We start from the raw sequence: 16,488 nt of genomic DNA, 5'->3' as shown, positions 1-16,488 counted from the left end.
GTTTTGGCCGTGACCACGTTCCATAAAGAAAATCCTTAATTTTTCTCCCTGCATCATTATCAAAACATCAGAATGGGAGAAGAAATCGTTTGTACAGTTTATCAGGTCAAGTGTACAGTGCAGCTGATTCAGTATGACACTGCCCAGCTGGGTCCCATGATAACGCTACCATCAGAGATCTGTCACTCCTACTTTTCTCCCCTTTAATGGAGATGGTTTCCTCAAGTGCCTGGATCAAAGCCGCAGTAGGGGTGCCAAGGCTAGGAAAGGGTTAGCACCGAGCAGAGAGGATGGAGAGGTGGGGGAAAGCAGGCGGGTTTTCACTGCTGCATTGCCCATGCAGGCCCTATCTATCTGCATGACGCTGCACAGGAAACGTCAGCTTTGGTGAAATCTGCTGCAAGACTTTTAGATTTTGTTGAATACGACATTAAGTTCAAGATGCTAATGAACTGCATCCTGCCAGCGTGGTCTCAAGAGTTGCACGTACACCAAAAAGCTATTACGTAACCATAACAACCACCAGGACAACGTGACAAGAACTAGAAACTGAGGGCAGTAACGCAACGATATAGTCTGCCGTTGGCAAGAGAACTTGAAGATCCTTCGCAGTGTTGCTGTGGCCCCTCGTATCTAAAGATAGCCGGCCCTGTGAAAAGGTCTGACGTTCAGACTGTAACACACACACACACACACACACAAGTGAAAACGAATGTGTAGGCTACAGTATGTATGTGCTGTCTCACATTATACCGCAACCCTCAAACATATCAGACTGTGATTCAGTAACTGAACCCCTTATTTGTGTAGATACAACAGCTGCTCAGTTCATGACTTCCCTGCTGCCACTGCTGTGTAACCAGTTGAATCTACAGTATGTGGGTGATGATGGATGTCAAACAGCAACGTCAAGGACCTGCAACTTAAACTGACTGATGTATCATGTTTTCATATTGATCTGCTGTTCAAAAGCCCATCCTGTGTGACTGCTGCTACCTGGTAGCTCTCAAGCAGCAGTGAACGCCAGCCCCCCGGCAGTTCCCAGTGGAAATGCGTGTCCCATCTCGCAAATAAACACGATTCACAGACTAAGTGACATTTCACTTTGAATGGCCGGCTGCTGTAGATCACCGAGTGTAAGGGGGAAAAAAAAGAAAAAGAATAAGAAACAAAACAGAAAACAACCAGTGAGCGCAGCAGACAAACACCATGTCGGCTCACAGTTGGAGAGCCAAGTGCTGCCTTCTGCCATTTGGATCACCATGGAAACAGCCAAATACACAACCAGCACTCTCATCAGCTCCAGCTCGACATACTGCAGTTCATGTGTGATGGCAAGTTCTACACTGCAAAAAAAAAAAAAAAATCACAAATGTAAAAAGACATGCATTAGGCTATAAAAAAAACACTTAGGCTACGCATTCATTTTGCTGTGCATATTAATGGCATCAACTGCAACAACCATGTTTGTGTGTCAATCACAGAAGGGGAATAAAATGGGCTGGGGGACAGGTTGATGGGCTCTTGAGCATATGGGTAAAAAAAACAAGCAAATTAGTGTATGTTGCTTTTGAGATCAAATGAATGTGTTGTAAAAGTGGTATGACACCAGTTGGACAACATCTCATATGTTGCATGATTATTGCCTATATGTCTCTGATTCATTTTTTGTCATTGTAAATTACATTATCATTAGACCAATTTAACATGCCGGGCCTAAAGCACTGCACAGCACCACACAGCACAGAAGTGGGTATATATAGGAGGTAGTAAATGACGCACGTTTACAACACAACCTACGTTTGTTGCATACAAATGCAATGGGATGACCGCGTCTGTTATCGGCGTGATGGGCTGCAGGCGAGCCCCCAAACCGGGATGTGTCTCTCCCGCGGACACCTGTCAAAAGCACAACACTGAGCAGATGACAGATGTCCAACATGCGTTAAGGCCCCCACCTCTCCTCTCCTCTCCTCTCTTCTCCTCTTACCTGCTCTGTGCGCTTCACCCAGGCGGACCTCGGTGATGCTGCTCGGGTCACTCTGAGATCTTCCGCGCTGCAACACGCAGTCCTCGTCCAGCCCGTCCGATGATGCCATGGTGAACAGAGAAGCACAAATGCAGGACTGAAAGGCGTAACCACCGTCAGACAAGGTCACCAGCATCAAGTGGTGGAGCAGAGTTAATGTGGCTGGACTGCTGCAGCTGCAGCTCCTGGTCCCCGATAAGCAGCAGTGCTGGGGAAATCCATTACGCGCGCAGCATCATGCCGCCTTCAAGTGCAGCTCGTAAAACCCCAATTTCAAAGCTCTAGAATCGACTTGGCATCTCTGGTTTTCAAACACCAAAATTCTGCAGAAGTGCTTCAGATTCATAACGCATGTAATACAGAGCTACTTTTGACTTGATTTCCTCATGTTACACTGTTATACCTTTTTTTTTTTTTTTAAACCTATAGAATTAAGCCTACCTCCTCACTCTTTCAAGTCACGCTGTAGCTACTTAAAATCTGTTTGTCATGCTGCATAATATTAGCCTATGTCATTCTGACATTAATTTTTATTCCTGTTTAATAAATCTTGAGGCAGGTTGGGCATAACGTGAGGTGACACTGACTGTGATCTTTGACCTCTGGCCACCAAATTCAAATCAGTTTATCTTTAAGGCCAGGTGAATGTTTGTGTCAATTCTAAAGAAATTCCCTCTGGGTGTTTCATATTTTCAGTTTTCTAACTATACTTAAAGGTGTACAGAAAAGAAAATTGAATTTAAGCCCACTCTGGGTCATAAAATTAGTGTAATAACTCATCTATCAGACGATGTAGGCCAAACTTTGTACAAAATTCTATTTTTGAGTAAAGTGTGTTTTTTTTTTCGCATTGGATAATGCAGGCGCACGGATTATACGTCAGCCTGTACACGATTCACCAGCCACTGATATTGGATCCATCATCCGTCATTCAAACGTCTGAGACACGCACACACACACGGAGCTCGGGCTCGCCCCAAGCTTTGAATATCCCGCCTGCTCGATAACGACCAATCAAATTCGTTTTCCTTACTCGGGTAAACTCGTGTTGCAGCTCGTGACAACTCGGCGCGACAAACAGGACAAACGGCCATTTCTGTACACCTTTAACCTTTTATGAAATTGCAGTAAACGGAAAATTGCATGATGTTCAGACTGACAAAATACAGTTGAAGGTTTTGTTTTGAGCTCTGGGTAATTGTGAATGGGGTTAACTCACATACAGTAATACAAACCAATCCACAAATAGAGTGATAAATAAATAATCAGCAGATTAATCCATAATGACGATAATCATAGTTGTAGCACTACCCTATTTAGTCAGTTTGAACCGTTTCGGTGTATACTGCAACTATTAGTATGATATATCCTACAGCCCCTGAAGGCAGCATTGGATTCATGTTCCTTTTGAGAAAATGGGGACTCACTGTTACTGTAATGGCATTTTCCCACTGGGCTGAGTCATCTACATCTATTGAATAAAGGATTTAGGCCTACAAGTAGATGTGGCTACTATCTGTTCACTGATCTGTCTGCTCATCTGACAAAGTCAGAAATAATCAACCAGCCTGCACAAGGAGTCTTCAAAACTGCAGCCTTACCATCGGAAGGTCTGATGGTGTTATATGAAGCCAGTTGTTTAAGAAAATAAGAGTTTGGTCAGTGGTTTGGGTTTGGGGCTCTCCCCTTTGAAACAGTGATTGACACTGTGTTGTCATAGTATTTCCTGTAGTGCTATGGTGTCTGTGATGGGATGAGGTCTTAGGATCAATTGTTCAGGTTTATAGTTGTGTTCAAGTTAAAGTCAAGGGAAGCACAAATTGATAATACGTGAATGAGAGTTGAAACACCTCCAAGACAAATTTAATTGTAGGAAATCCCCATCAAAGATACAGCTGTAACTGGATCTAATTGTTAATTTGCAAATGTATAAAGATTGAAATGAATTCAGTATGTTGGTGAGGCCCTGAGGTTAAAAAACAAAAAAACAAAAACAGAGAATGAGGGTATCAAACCTAATGTCAGGTAAAAGCAATATTCGTGTTAGTCCACATGGAGGGTTGGCCCGGTCAGCATAAAACTTACATGATGCTATATGGAGCCATGATGGATGTATGGATGAATAACACATTTATTAAACTATTTAGATAAAGTAGAGTTTTTGATCAAAATATAATCATCTTTACTGATGTTGAGTGTTTATGGTGTCATTCCACATAATTGCCATAATTTGATATCCATGTGTGTGCAGGATTATTGGCTCAGGAGTGCTCTCTCTTAGAGATGGTAGATAAATACCAGTGGCAGCTTTGAGACACACTAAAGAGCTGCCCTGGGAGAGAAATGCGGAGCACGGCGCAGTGACAGATGTTGTGCATTAATGTCCCTATGTCCACCATATGAACACGTGTGCACTGTAATTTATGGGAATGTTAATGAGAAGAGTTATGAGTGGGTTGTTGAAATGTTCAAATAACAGCACATTGCGCTATAGCTCACAAGCCTCTGTGCTTTAAATAGCTTCCTTTTTTACTGTGTGAGAGTGATCAGCTGTGTGACTGACCAACACATGTCCTGTTAAGATGATAAAATGGCAGCTATATAAATTAAATTAGCCCCCATGTGCGTCATTCTCATCACAACACAGAGTAAAAGGGTAGCTGAGCAATTCACTGTTTATCCATCACTTCATTTCTGACAAGCAGAGACATATTTCACACACATTTCATCTGTTAATGTATATGTAAACTAATGTTTAATTTCAATAAAGCTCAAAAATCTGATCAAAAGTGCTGCTACCAAGAAGCTAAAAAAGAGCCAGCACTGAGCGCAGCCTATAGTAAATTGTATTGTATAAAATGTGTTTAAACATCTCACTCCATTGACAGATTACTTCTCCCCTGAAGAGTTTGATTAAAGGAAAAGAAAACATAGTTGTTGTTTCCATACTTTATAAATAGTAGTGATTTGGGGGGGATCTATCCAGTAAACAGAGCGAGGTGTCTTCCTCCTGCAAACTTGTGAGATCAGAGAAAGCAGCATGATTAGAGGTCTTCGTCCAGTGTTTGTCTGCGAAGCATTGATCCTTGATTGATTCTGTCCATTAAGTCAGAGTATTAGTGTCTGACTCACTGAAGCACATTGGTAGCAGCTCTTGTCACTCAGGCTTAGTCTGCCAGAAGGTGTGTGCTTTGACACTGTGGGGAGCGGAGAGAACGGAGAGACAGGGTCGTTCTCAACCACTGACAAACATCGGGTCAGAAGGACACTGGGCAAACGTGTCAGATGGAGTCTTTAGGAATTACACAGTTTATACAAGCTTACCGTCTACAGGCCTTTGACTGACTACCACGATCAGGAGAGACATATAAATAAGGTATTGCATGGAGAGTGAGTGATGCAGCAGACCTCTAAAACCACTCACACTCACAGAAGGAGAGTCGTGCAGAAGAATGTGTGTGATGGTGGTTTTGGCATCTGATCCTGTGACGTCATGCTAAAGAGAGAATGACACATAAAGACAGGTATTCAATACCTGCTATGTAGCCTATAATATATTATCCAGTAATGTAGCCTACACCTTCAGGCCCTTTCTCTCAAACCATCTAACCACGTCTGTGATAAGAAAAGACATGGCTGACATTTGTCACATAAACTAAAAATTGTGGTCTACAGTAGCACAGGACAAAGCACAAACATTGAAGAGTTCTCCCTATCCAAAAATGTACAAAACATCTGAGTGTCTTTGTATTTTTTTTTTTATTTTTTTGGTATTTCCTTGAATGTTTGTGTTTCCTCTCTTGTGTGTGCTTTGCCCTGAAGGCCCACAGTAAAACAGTAATAAAAAGTAAATACCGTATAATGCTGTTATTGTATACAAAAATATGGAACAACACAGAGGAAACTATCTTGACACTTGCAGTGTGTTCAGACAGAATAAAGTGAATTTTAGAGTTAGTTCAGCCAAAGACATACAAAAACACAACAGGGTGTGTATCTGCACCGGGTAGCAGCAGCAGAAAGAATTTTCACTGTAAAAAAAAAAAAAAAAAATCTTTTCATAAATATACGGAGACGAGAAAAGGAGAGAGACCGGAGGGAAATGACAGAAAGAGGAGTTTCTGAATTCAGACACTGAGTTGAACAAAAACTAAAGTGCACACACTTTTAGTTACCTCTACAGAGCAATAAACAATCACACACAATGCACAGAAAATACAAATTCCAGCTTTAATACAGCACTATCATGCACTGGGTAGCAGGGACGGTCAGTGGCTGCCAGGTGACCAGACCAGGGGGATGTGTTTAAACCAGATGCAAAGAAAAGCAAAAGGCAGATGTGCACATTTACCTTCACAGTTGACGCTGACATCCTATGGGTGACCACAGTCCTGGCATCTGAATCCTCCATGTTCGACAGTCTGTTATCGATTACTCATTTCCTGAACAGTGTCCAACCAGTGTCCTCTGTGGTGCTGACACAGCCCTGCCACCAGATACCTTTGTTTAGCCCCCGGACATCATCACGCACAGGTCTCTTATACCTTATGTGGAAGATTTCCACTTTGAGGGGCGGCTGTTAACAAATTCAGTGAGACCAGCACGCTAGTATCTCTGTGAACCCACTTGGCAGCAACAGGATTCACTGTTAGGACTGAAAAGGAAAGAGACCCATTTTATCACCATACTTGTTTAAGGCAAACTCATCTTTTCTATTTTAAATTGGACTAACTGGACATATTTTTTGGAAGAGTTTGCGTGTTAAGCTATAAGTACTATTTGTGTTAGTGTGAGCATAAACTAGATTTTTAAGTTAGTAAGTTTTGTTGATATTGAAATTGAAGCGCTGCTGTGGAGTGAGGTAAGTTTTAACTTCAACATTTTATAGACACACATTCAAATAGTTACATTTATTGGTCTTTGAATACAGAGGTAGTAATAAGGAATTGGGCCCCAATTCAAAAAATGTTTTCCTGTTTGTGTGAGGTTTGATTCATCCCGAGTTCAGCAGTTTCCATGCAATGACTCAGCAACTAACTGCAGACTACTTCCACATGACTTAGCAGGCAGAGGTTTTACATCTTACAAAATGTGGGAGATGTATCTGGAGGCTAAGCCATTAATGATTTATAGACATGCAGGTGGTTTTTGCATTCTATTCAGTGATGCAGTGGAGGAGCAAGGTCTGAAGCCTGGCGTAATGTTGTCTACCTTCATTATCATTCATTGAGCTGGGGCATACTGAATAAGCTGGAAACGTATTTGATTTTTCCCTCTCTGCTTTGGATACAACAAGGATTAAATAAGCAAACTGTGTTTTCCTAAAGAGCAGGAATTAATTATAATAGGCTACTACCTGAACCTATATTATCTGTAATTTTAAATGCTAAATGGGCCTAATAATGGAAAGCAACAGGAAGATAGGGTAGATTGGACAGTGAGATGATGTCATCGTCCCCATTGAAGCCAAATGAAAATCAGCTAAATCAAAAAAAGATATAATAATATTCCATTATGTATAACTCCAAATGTGCTGTATCAAAATGTGCATTTTCAATTATTATAGTGGGTCCTATTACAGCCTCCAGAATTATTCTGCGGTATTGGAAAACAGATAAAGCTCTAGATTTGAAAGACTGGGTAAATGGTAGATTGGATCCTGTGAGTCCATGCTAAATAGATTAAAAGCTTGATCTGTGGCTGGGACTTTCTCCTGGGACACTTTTTTTTTCTTTTCTGTTTTTTTGGACCTATACAGATCAATGGAGTGCTTGATTCATTTTAAAGCCAAACATTTTCTGTGACTGTGCCATGTTTGCTGGTTATTTTAATGTGGATTCAATGCCTATACGTTTTTTCTTCACTATATTGTGTCTCTGAAATGACAAGAAGAAGGCTTTCTTAACCCTTTGAAAGCAAAAAACAAGTTGAATGACGACAAGGAATTAAGGTGTTATTCTTGTTTTATTTCGACGACTGACCTTCTCATAGTTTTAATGTAACTATTGAAATATGAGTATGTGAATAAACTGAGAGTTTTACCAAAAAAATATCAGGCAATAGATTGTTACTTTCTTTTGTACACTACCCCTGGTGTGTTACATCAGAGAAAATCTCTGCACAACTCTGTTGTCCCACATTAAGCTACATATGGCTGTCCACTGTTCTTTCTGTATCAAATCCGTGGCTGGGTGAGCGTACTTGTATACTGAATTATGCAAAGCTTAAGTTACATGAAACTAAAACTGGAACCACTTTCTACAGAAGTTGCTTCAGTCAAAAGGCTTAATAGTTCTGTACAAGACTAAAACATACTTACCTCTGATGAATCCCATCTGTAAAAAATTATAAAGCTATTTTAACATCTTAACTTGGTATAGTCTAGAGATTGTGCCTAACCCCACTGACATTTTTTTTTAACACCGACACAGAGTGGCAGAAAACTGGTCAAACCATTGAATATACATATATAAAACGTCCATTTATCCTTGAAAAATGAACGTTATACCATTTTTTTTGTAGGAACTTCAGCAATTCATTAACAGTATTCAATATAAATCACATCACCCAAAACATTTCCAATGCCAATTTCCGTTTTTATGCAGATGATATGGTTCAAATACAAAGTCAAAACCACTGGACCTCCCTGAAATCACCACTTCTCAAGGTCAATAGCCGGTATACAACTAAAACTGGGGTTTTCAGTATTTCAGGATTAAATTGTGGCTGCTACCTGTTATGTCTGTGCTCAATTATGGAGAATGTAGTTTATGCCCTTGATACTGTTTACTATGGTGCTTTGTGGTTTATTACAAATTACAAAGCATTTACCCACCATTGTTAATTACATGCTTGTGTTAGTTGGCCTGATTTGTTCACAACAAGACTAAATCAATGGTAGGCTATGTTTTCATTTATAAATGTTTCTTGGGCCTGCTTCTTCTTCTTCTGTCCCTTATATTTACAAATATACTTCTTGTGGAAAAACTCCAGTAGGCTAAGTATAATCTCTGATCACAAGACTTGTCAAACGTTATCGGTTCCCAAGGTCAGATTGAGCTGGGGAAAAAATATGCTGCTCCTACTGCCTAGAATGACTTGCAAAAGGACCTGGAATTGATGTAGCTGGTCAATGGTGGAATTGTAAATGGGGATGTAGATGGCTGTGTGGATGCTTGTAGATGTTTTTACATTAATTGCGTTTCTCTGTATTTTTTTATTTTATTATATTATTTATTTATTATATTATTATTATGTTTTTAGTGTGAACGTAAATGGCTGCAATCGTCATGTCATTGTGCTGCTGTTTTCTTGCTCAGGACACTCTTGTCAAAGAGTTTTTAATCTCAGTGAGTCATTATCCTGGTTAGATAAAGGTAAATACATAAATACATTCAAAAAGAAAGAGATGCAAGTCCAAGGGGCCATTTAGATTGTCCAGCATTTCAGCATATTTATGATCTGATATTAGAGGAGATAGCCTAGGCTACTAATAATAAATACAAAACTGGGACATGGACATTTACCATCATAATAACACATAGTTATTCCAATGCAAATGCTCAGAGAAATAGCTGTATAGGCTATTATATGTCCCATACACTGTTGCACAATCCACTACTTAGGCTACTCTGTATCAATGTTAGTTGTGGAACTGGAAAGCTTTAGCAAACACAGAATCAGTTTTGGGAGTAAGGCCTATGTGAGAAAGACATGACATAAAGCTTAGTTTAAAAAAGCTGTATGAGCCTGGCCCTAGGGTGTGAGGCAGGATATTGAACTGGATTAAGAAATGAGTAGGTGGGAGAGGAAATGACACCCCTCTGGGAAATATATAAGTCCTGCTTGATTTAATGTGATGTTAAATGATATTTTTAATAAAGTGGTAGGCTATTTTAGGCTGTTTGCTGATGTTGGCACCCTATCAATAGGCCTAGTTGAAATACAGATCATAATCATAGGCATAGGCTAATAGTGACACGGGAAAAGCATTGTTCGAACCTATAGCTATTCTGAAATGCCACCTGAAAGGCTACAGGTTATAGGCTCCTGACAATGTCTTATGTCATTTCATATAGTCTGATCTGACTGGGGAACTGAGAGAGAGACATTTAGCTATTATGATAGTTTAAACACAGAATGATCATCTGCCTTAGATATGGTGCAAGATAAAAGGCACAGCCGTCGAGAGACTGTGTCACCACAGATCCACTGCAGCCACTATAACAAATAAATAAATCAACATCTTACAAACACAAGTGACAGAGATGAGGCGCGATTTAATTCACTGAAATCCATACTTAGCAAAGCAGTTTTCACAGACTGTCTCCATTAAAGTGAAGGTCCACATCTGACCTGTGGAGGGCGGCAACACGCTCCTGCTGCGTCCAGTCTGCCGCCGCGACGTCCAGGAGAAGAAGATGTTGCCAAACAAACATGGCGGACGAGCAAGTGAACGGTGACTGTGGCGCCACCGGCTCAACCCAAAACTGTGACCCGCCAGGAGGCTCAGAGCTACCGAAATCAGCTGACGGTGAAAGCTCGGAGAAACCGGAGGCTCAGTTTAACCAGGACCTCAAAAGCATCCTCGCCACTAGTGTTTTAAACTTAGAGAAGCTCGACGTAGACCTGTACAGGTAGCTGTCTGAACTTTGTCGCTTTACTTGAGCCAAAATAAATAAATGTTGTATTCATTGGGAGTGTCGCCTCCCTGTCAGGGCGTTGATTAAGTTGTAATATACGACTGATAAACATAAATGCGGATGTCTCTTGTCGGAGGTTATTCCTAAATAGAGAGTATTCATTTCCCCAATGCAGTTCACCATGTTTCATCCTGCTGCAGTGTTGCATTAAAATAAGAGATGTTAAAACATCTCTCTGTATGATGCAACACAGTGATAGGCTACACTACAGCATCACAAACCACAGTCCAATAAACCTCTGTAGCACAGTGTCAACACAACCTAACATTTTATTTCCATAAGAAGGCTAATTGCAAGAGTGTTCAGTTCTGCTGTGTGTTTTAGTCTATGGTTATAATAAACTGGTAACTGTATATTTCAGCTGTTTTATTTTTATTTTTCTCAGAGGAACACATCACTGGGTGCCTCGAACTCAACGGTTGTTTGGGGGCCAAATAGTCGGTCAGGCCCTTGTGGCCGCAGCCAAATCTGTCAGCGATAATCTCTACGCCCATTCTCTTCATTGCTACTTCGTAAGAGCAGGTAAGGTGAACCACCTTTCTACAGAATGAACTGAACAATGGACCACAACTGTTTCAAAGCGATCAACATCATAATTAAGTGGATAATGCAGGAATCAGCCCACAGAAACTCCCATGTACTGTTTTTCCACACATGTGTTTTGTGTTGTTTTTCAGGGGATCCTAAGGTTCCAGTGCTCTACCAAGTGGACCGCATAAGAGATGGCCGCAGTTTCACAGTGCGCTCTGTGAGGGCCATCCAGCATGGACAGCCTATACTGATATGCCAAGCATCCTTCCACATGCTGCAGCCGAGCCCCCTGCAGCACCAGTTCACCATGCCGGTGGTCCCTCCGCCTGAAGACCTCCTCACTGCGGAGGAGCTTATTCATCTTTATCTCAGGTAGAGTAACAAATGCAAGTTAACTGTGGAAAAATATAGGCAAAAAACATACACTCACACAATCTAAACTGACTTTTGTTAAATAGAAGTGAAGGGGATTTTATGAGTGGTGCTTGACAATTACATTATAATAAACTCATAGTGTTTCCTTCCAACATCTGAGTCTCATTTACTGTGAATAATCCACAGGCCTGAGGAGATGTACATATAAGCGGTGAAATGAATGGAAATATGCAGATGCAGTCGACTGTAGCAGCATGCACAACTCCAAGATGCTAATATTTCTGGTGTGGAGCTAAATATGGAGAAGACTATTTATCCATGAGTGCCAGCATTCTGTTTGTTCTCTTTAAAGAAGCAGATGTGAAAGTGTGGTGAAGTATAAAAACTGCATCATTTTCTTCATTAATCATTCAAAGAGCAGAAATCTTTGAATGAGATCACAAGAGTGTTGTAAAACCTTTCTGTGCCCTAGTGCAATTTTATGACTTTAATTTGAGTGCATTTTTTTAAAACCCCTTGTATTGTATTGTATTACTATCAGAGGAACATCAATAGGGAACTTAATATTTGGTGCAGGAAGCAGCTCAAAGTACATTAGAGGATGATAATTGAAATATTATGATTTTGACTGGATCTTTTTCCAAGTCAGTACTGAGACTGCGACTGTTGCATTTTTAATAGATGATGTAAAAACTGACTCCAATTGTAATCGAGATATGAAATCAGAGTAGGCTACATCCACAGATTTCTGTGGACCGGGCCCTACAATGGTTTTGAAAATGAACACTAATCAAATGCAATGCTTGGAAAAACAGAGGACAAAAAAAACATAACATACATACTTTGTAATCTATGCTCTTCTGTTTGCCGCTCATTGGAATCTAAAACCAGGCAATCTGGAGCAGTCCTACTAAACATGCTGAGTCATGCTCTATTATATAACTGCATTTGCTATACAAGTTCATTAATTACCCTGCAGATGATCCGTATGTCTCTTTTGTTTTTTTACAGTAAACCAGACCTGGCAGAGAAGTCAAAGCAAGGCCTTAATAAACTGCTGGCTAATGAGGTCCCCATTGAGATAAAGCCAGTCCACCCACCACACTTCTACAGACTTGCTGGTGCAGAGCCAAAGAAGCTGTTCTGGGTGCGAGCGCGAGGATATATTGGTAAAATGCTCATACTTATTCACCCCACGCTTTGCACATATACACTATAGCAGCGTTTCTCAATATTTTTTCAGTCACGGCACCTTTCAAAAGTGCATAAAATCTCACGGCACCCCTGTGTAAAATATAATTCAAAATGACACTGCATAGCCTAAATGTAGTCCTGTTTATGTAGATGGGACAGTATTATTTAACAGAGCATAATACAAACTGTAAATGCAGGGTGCATAGGTGCCTCTGTAGCCTACATATGCACACACATGCACAATAATCCACAATGTGAGAGGAAGAGAGAAAGGTCTACATGCGCGCAGCGCGCAGGCACGCGCTCAAATGAATATCCACCGGCGTCTCCGCTCCGTTCTGACTCCGTTGTGAACAATCAGAGAATTTCCACCGTGTGCACTGCAGAGTGTTTTTATACATCAAACGCACCAAACGCAGTTGGAACAGAGCGGACACAGATCCACTGGAGAGAGGGGGGGGTGTGACTGCTCTGAGCGCCCGTGACCAACGGCCGTGTCCACCAAACGAGCTTTTGGAGTGGTCTCTCTCTCTCTCTCTCTCTGTCTCTCTGTCTCTCTCTCTCTCTCTCTCTCTCTCTCTCTCTCTCTCTCTCTCTCTCTCTCTCTCTCTCTCTCTCTCTCTCAGAACGCTGCCGTTACCAGGTTACAAAACTAGCCGTCTCACTTCCGAGCGGCTTGACAAGCTCGGCACTGTTCCAAAAGGTGAACATATTTCAACTCTGAGCGCTGCGACAAAAAAAAGGAAGCGCAGAGAGCTTTTTTTTCCGGCGAGGGCGCTGAGAAGTGTGAGCGCCGAGCTCCAAAGGATCTGAATGGAAAGTAGACACCCAGAGCGCTAAAAGGGTGTCCGGTGGACATGGCCCCTTTGCATATATGTAAAAAGAATGTATTCTATGAAATGTCAGAAGAGGTATTTTTTTCACGGCACCCCAGACGCAGTCAGACGGCACCCCAGTGTGCTGCGGCACCCACTTTGAGAAAGGCTACACTATAGTATACGGAGGCAGGTGAGACTACACTGCATAAGGGTGTAATTATTAATTATTATAAGTTCTCGGTCTGTGTAAACTGAGAGGTTGTGAGCATTTGGTTAAAAACAGTTTTATTGACACATCAAAAATATCTTTCATCAGTAGTAAATCCTTGTTTTAAACCGGTTGTCTCATTTTGCAAGAGACCTGCACATGCAATTCACACACATATAATTTATGCATTGACAGGGACACACAAGAGGCAATTAAAATGGATACAAAGAAGATAAATTACACATTTTCTAATTAAAAAATGCAAATGTGGTTACAGATACATAGATGCCACCTTTTAAAAGTTAGAATGAAATAAGAGTGTAACTTACCTTTTGGGGCTCACTCCATCTGTAGTGTTTGAAACCATTTTTCCCAAGGTATTTGTGAACAAGAGGTACAGCTTAAGTCAAAATGATGTGTGATGAGTTGTGCGAGTGCTGTAAATGTATTCAGAGAGCAGAGATAACCATTAGTTTTTGAAGTAGAGCTAAATAAATTATATACACTGCTGTTCCCCCCTGTATTTGTTAAGGATGACTGCCCTACTTTTACCATGCAACGAGGAGTCTTGTTGTCTGTGATGAGGCACAGTGTATATGGAGATCAGCAACCCAAACTGTTTGCAAAACATGAGATACATAATACGTTTTAAGCCAAGTTTGTTGATGCATATTGTCTGTGTGTCTGTGCAGGTGAAGGCAACATGAAGCTGCATTGCTGTGTCGCTGCATACGTCTCAGACTTTGCATTGCTGGGCACTGCGCTGTTGCCTTATCCCAACTACAAAGCCAAGTTCTCCGCCTCTCTGGACCACGCCATGTGGTTTCACTCCACTTTCCGCACTGACGAGTGGATGTTGTATGAGTGCGAGAGCCCATGGGCAGGTCAGTATGTGGTTCATTTGCAGTCTGCTGGATTTCATTTGTTGTGTGTGCACATCATAAAAATAATGGGGGTCGTAAATATTGTTATATTCTAAAATAACTACTATCTGCTATTTAACTGGTTATACTGTTATCAGATTGCTTTTGTATTCTCAAATATTCAGTATGTATCATGCTGAAAGGTCCAGTATTGTTTGATTCAGTTAATTAAGAAGAAAAAAAAATACTGAAGGCTGCTTGACTTGCTTCAAAATGACCAAAATCTGAATATTTTTCAATATATAGAATTTGTGGTCTGTTGTGGCTCATTCAGTCCATCCTGCATTTGTCTAACAAGGTTTGTATTGTGTCCCTTAGGGAGCAGTCGGGGACTGGTTCAAGGGCGCCTGTGGAGGAGAGATGGGGTGCTGGCTGCCTCATGCTCCCAGGAGGGAGTCCTGCGAGTGTCACCTGTGGCTGTGCCCAGCAAACTATAAGCACTTTCCTTACATTCCTATCCCCACATTCCCTATAACATTTTTTTAACCTGTCTTAATTATGTGTAAATTAATTCATAATACATTTGTATATATAGACATAACTTTATTATTTTCTGTCTTTTTATTTATAAGAAGATGCTAAATTTAATTTAATCTCCAATAATCAAGAATTCTATGGTAATGGATGCATGTGTGTCATTTGTTAGATGAGGCAAAAAAGAAAATGGATTCTACTAAGTTGGATAATCTTTCATGCTCCAGTTATAAATTAAAAAAAGAAGAAATACAAAGCATGGGAGTTGTTTTTTCAGGCATCACTCAAACAACACTGACATTATATCAGTAATCAGCTTGTAATGTTCAAGTCGATTCGATATTATTTGTGTTTGATTGTTTCTTTCTTTATTTTAAAATGGACCTGGAGTCTAATAATAAAGTCTACCACTACTAAGGCCACAGTAGTAAGTTGAGGAAAAACAGCCTTACACTGAAAACAGAGCCTTATGTTATTTGTGTGCTATTCTATCACAATGATCTACCAACAGCTGCCATGTGGATTTTCTTAAAAAGTGTAAAGCCTTTGAATGGGGTAACAGGAAAGTAGGAACAGAAGGGATGGTCTGATTTTATCATTGGGGAGTGACAGAAGTAGCGTTATTCTGAACAAGCAGGAAAGGAATTGTGAAGTGCAATCATTAAAGAGCAGGGGAATCAGGGAAATGTACAGCCTGATCCTGAAGATACAAAGTGACATTACTGTGGAGCATGACATGACAAAGATAGACAGACAGTTCCACCTGCAACTAATGTCTATGGTCTGTGGGTTTAAAAAAAAAAAAAAAAACATGACAGATTTGCTGAATACATCATGCATACTTTATGGTTGAATGGCTTGATCTGAAGATTATATAACTGTGCGAGGACAATACATAGGTAAAGAAGATTACATTTACATACAACTGTGCATTTTCCGTGTTCAAAATTATATTTTTTTGTTTTGGACATGACACTTTTATTCTGAAGGTTCCCGGGCCGGAAACGGAGCAGCCTGAGCGTCTCCCAGGCCTGTCTGTCTGTCCCATCCTTTTACAGTCTATGGTCCCATCACCAAGTGCATTGTAACTTGTAGAGCTAAACTGTGACATTAAATCGGCGATGCCGCGGGTATATGTCGGCAAGCTTAGCTATCATGTACGAGAGAAAGACATTCAAAGATTTTTTAGCGGTTATGGTAAATTATTAGAGATCGACCTGAAAAATGGGTAAGA

At 40.7% G+C, this 16,488-nt stretch overlaps 2 protein-coding genes across 2 annotated transcripts in view; one reads left to right on the top strand and one right to left on the bottom strand.

The window, feature by feature from the left end:
• The window catches only part of phactr3b (phosphatase and actin regulator 3b), a gene marked incomplete at its 5' end in the record, with an annotated part of 48,730 nt that extends 46,631 nt beyond the window's left edge, over positions 1-2,099 (bottom strand). Inside the window, one exon of the mRNA XM_083971657.1 lies at positions 1,991-2,099. Coding sequence (XP_083827783.1) covers positions 1,991-2,099 — 109 coding nt within the window. The remainder of the gene's footprint in view (positions 1-1,990) is intronic.
• An 8,366-nt stretch (positions 2,100-10,465) lies between these two features.
• On the top strand, positions 10,466-15,453 carry acot8 (acyl-CoA thioesterase 8; the record flags this gene model as incomplete). The annotated part of the gene is made up of 6 exons (XM_083971465.1): positions 10,466-10,665; positions 11,117-11,253; positions 11,409-11,634; positions 12,649-12,806; positions 14,550-14,741; positions 15,099-15,453. The coding sequence occupies 6 exons, from the start codon at positions 10,466-10,468 to the stop codon at positions 15,215-15,217; spliced, it is 1,032 nt and encodes a 343-aa protein (XP_083827591.1). The 3' UTR covers positions 15,218-15,453.
• Positions 15,454-16,488: the final 1,035 nt, after the last annotated feature.

This window comes from Trachurus trachurus (assembly GCF_905171665.1).
Source record: "Trachurus trachurus genome assembly, chromosome: 5".
NCBI lineage: Eukaryota > Metazoa > Chordata > Actinopteri > Carangiformes > Carangidae > Trachurus > Trachurus trachurus.
Note: the sequence above shows the minus strand (reverse complement) of the source record. Positions and strands in the feature narration are given on the sequence as shown.